Below are 2,500 nucleotides of genomic sequence, written 5' to 3' on the forward strand. Positions count from 1 at the left end.
TGCTTAAAAAGTTGCTACCACGGGCCAGATATGTTATGAGTATACGGTATGCGTGCCAGATGTATTATGAGTATAGGTGTGCGGGCCAGATATGATATGAGTATACAGTATGCGGGTCAGATATAAGATGAATAAACAGTGTGCGGACCACTTATATAAACGTACAGTATGCGGACCGGATTACATATAAATATACTTCGAGGGGACTAATTTGACGAGAGAAATTTGGATTTAGGCAATTCTCGTTCTCGATGAAAGATTTTAATAACAAATAAGCAGACCAAATTCCCTACCTTAAGTAGCCCCGAGAGTCATTCTTACAGACATAACTAGTAGGACTATTTTCTTTAATTCATTTGCTTGATAGATCGCTTTACCTGACGTGATGTAATATATATAAGTGATAGCTTTATAAGACAAAAGCACAGTTGGGTCACAGCCTGCATTCAAGAGTTAAGTTTGACACCCCTTATAATATCGATTTATAGATAACTCATTTATTATAAGTAAATAACCAATAAAAACACATGAAATCATTTGTCACGAACGGTAAATGCTCGAATTAATTCAAGCATAATTCATAAAAAAAATGAATTAAATAGACGTAATCTGAGCCACAGCAATACCCACCTGAGGGTCAGCCAAATAGTCGTTCTCGCCAGCGAAAATGGCAACCGGAATCCGCACACGACTCAGGTCATACAAGGGCGGTTGCCTCTGGCCATACCGGAGGAGGTTGCCACGCGGACCGTGGTCGAACTTGTAAAATCCGTCTGCAGTGGAAAGAAAGGATGGTTATTATGCCGTCAGATCGACTAACTGAGAGCTAGATAGAGAGAGAGATAAACAGCTAGGTAGATTGATAAGGATACAGCTAGATAGAGAGATGGGAAGAGAGAAAGAGAGAGGGGGGAGGTATGTAAAGGAGATAATACCATTACATAAATTGATCTCTAATATACAGATAGAATGACTTATAAAAAGAGAGTAGGAAAGGAGAGGAAGTAAGGGCAATGCAATTTGGCGGGTAAATTGTTTAGAACACTTGCCCACGACGAATCACGACAATATTGGTACTAATGGATTACTCTCGCTCTCTGCTGCTCATATAGTAAGGCTCTTTACCGTGAACCCTCACCCCCCCCCTCCCCATACCCCATGAACTTGTCCCCAATGAACTGTGCGGAGAGCGTAACTAAAAATTCAATTTACAAAGAGCTGCGCCCACTACGATCTTCCCCTACCTAAGGGAAGCTGTCACCCTTGGACTAGAGGACGAGAGGAATCCATTGGTCTCAGCGTCGTCGTGATCCATCGCTGGCACGTCTTCGAAACAATTACCCAATTTGGCGAAATATAAATTCATGATGAACATAAACACAGACACAGTAACGCATACACAAAGTTCAAAAAGGAAATAGCTACAAGAAGAAAAGAAATTTAATCAAATTCATGACTTATTGTGGCTGTTTCCTTTTCATAATTCATTAAGCTATTTAAAGAGCCAGAAGGACGTGCCTGAGGTCATGAGTTGACCGAAGTGAGTGACGCTGTGAACGGAAGTGCCGGCCGGGGTGTGCGCAGCGATAGTCGGCAAGAGGTCCTCGTGGCAGAGAATATCGTCATTAAAGAAACGTTTTCAGGAAAATGCTCATAAATTATTACCTACAGATGGCGTTAGAAAAAAAAATTAAGAAAAATTGGGAGAAAGGTTCTCCAATTAACAATATCAAGCACGTTTTTCTTCACAAATAAAGCTATATAGAAAAAAATATCAAATAGGGTCGTTGTAGTCCAAGATCCCCCATATAAAAGAGGGAAACAGAGGAGAAAAGAGTGAGAGCGCCTATCAAGCGCGTTATAAGAGCCTCACTCTGTTCATTTCATCGGGATTGGGTCCGCCGATGATGGCGAGGATCTTGCGGCAAATCATCGCTGAAGGAGAGTTCCTGTCACAGAATTTCATCGCCAGTGAACGCGTGAGTGCATTGTTGGAGAAAAGCTCGCCCACGCCCATGCTAGTTAACGTCTTCTGAAAAAAGAAACTAAGCCTTATTATTTTTAGCTTATAAAATCAGCCAATGCCATTTGATATACGAGCCGGAGTATCTAAAAGTTGGTTATTTTGTATATCGTTCCCCCAAAATATCTATACCTGTTTTTTTTTTTTTTTAGCAAACTAGTTTTCAAATTGCTCTCCAGGTGGCACATTAGAAAAAAAAAAAGAATAACTAAGCAGAGAACAAACGAAACCAAAAACCAATAACGGAGCAAAATAACAACAATAATGATAATTAAACCAAAGGACCATGCCTCACGGCCCTCCACTCACGTCAATCAGGTTGATGAAGGGAGCCACTAGGGATGCAAGGCCTCGCGCATTCCCCTGGTGGGCCACGGGAGCCAAGGCGGCCATGGCGCGGATCTTCCGGCGCCCGGGGGGGGGGGGGGGCAGCGGCGGGGAGGGGAGGGGAGTGGGGGGTAAATAAACCGATAGAGT

The 2,500-nt window shown here is 42.5% G+C and overlaps 1 protein-coding gene across 1 annotated transcript in view; it reads right to left on the reverse strand.

Moving 5' to 3' along the window:
* Positions 1-2,500, reverse strand: part of LOC125031240 (lipase 3-like) — an 8,279-nt gene that overhangs the window by 2,142 nt on the left and 3,637 nt on the right. The window contains exons 6-9 of the mRNA XM_047621884.1: positions 2,333-2,425; positions 1,874-2,032; positions 1,519-1,603; positions 631-773 (exon numbers count right to left, since the gene is read on the reverse strand). Of these exons, the coding sequence (XP_047477840.1) occupies positions 631-773; positions 1,519-1,603; positions 1,874-2,032; positions 2,333-2,425 (480 nt within the window). The remainder of the gene's footprint in view (positions 1-630; positions 774-1,518; positions 1,604-1,873; positions 2,033-2,332; positions 2,426-2,500) is intronic.

Source organism: Penaeus chinensis, chromosome 12 (genome assembly GCF_019202785.1).
Source record: "Penaeus chinensis breed Huanghai No. 1 chromosome 12, ASM1920278v2, whole genome shotgun sequence".
Classification (NCBI taxonomy): domain Eukaryota; kingdom Metazoa; phylum Arthropoda; class Malacostraca; order Decapoda; family Penaeidae; genus Penaeus; species Penaeus chinensis.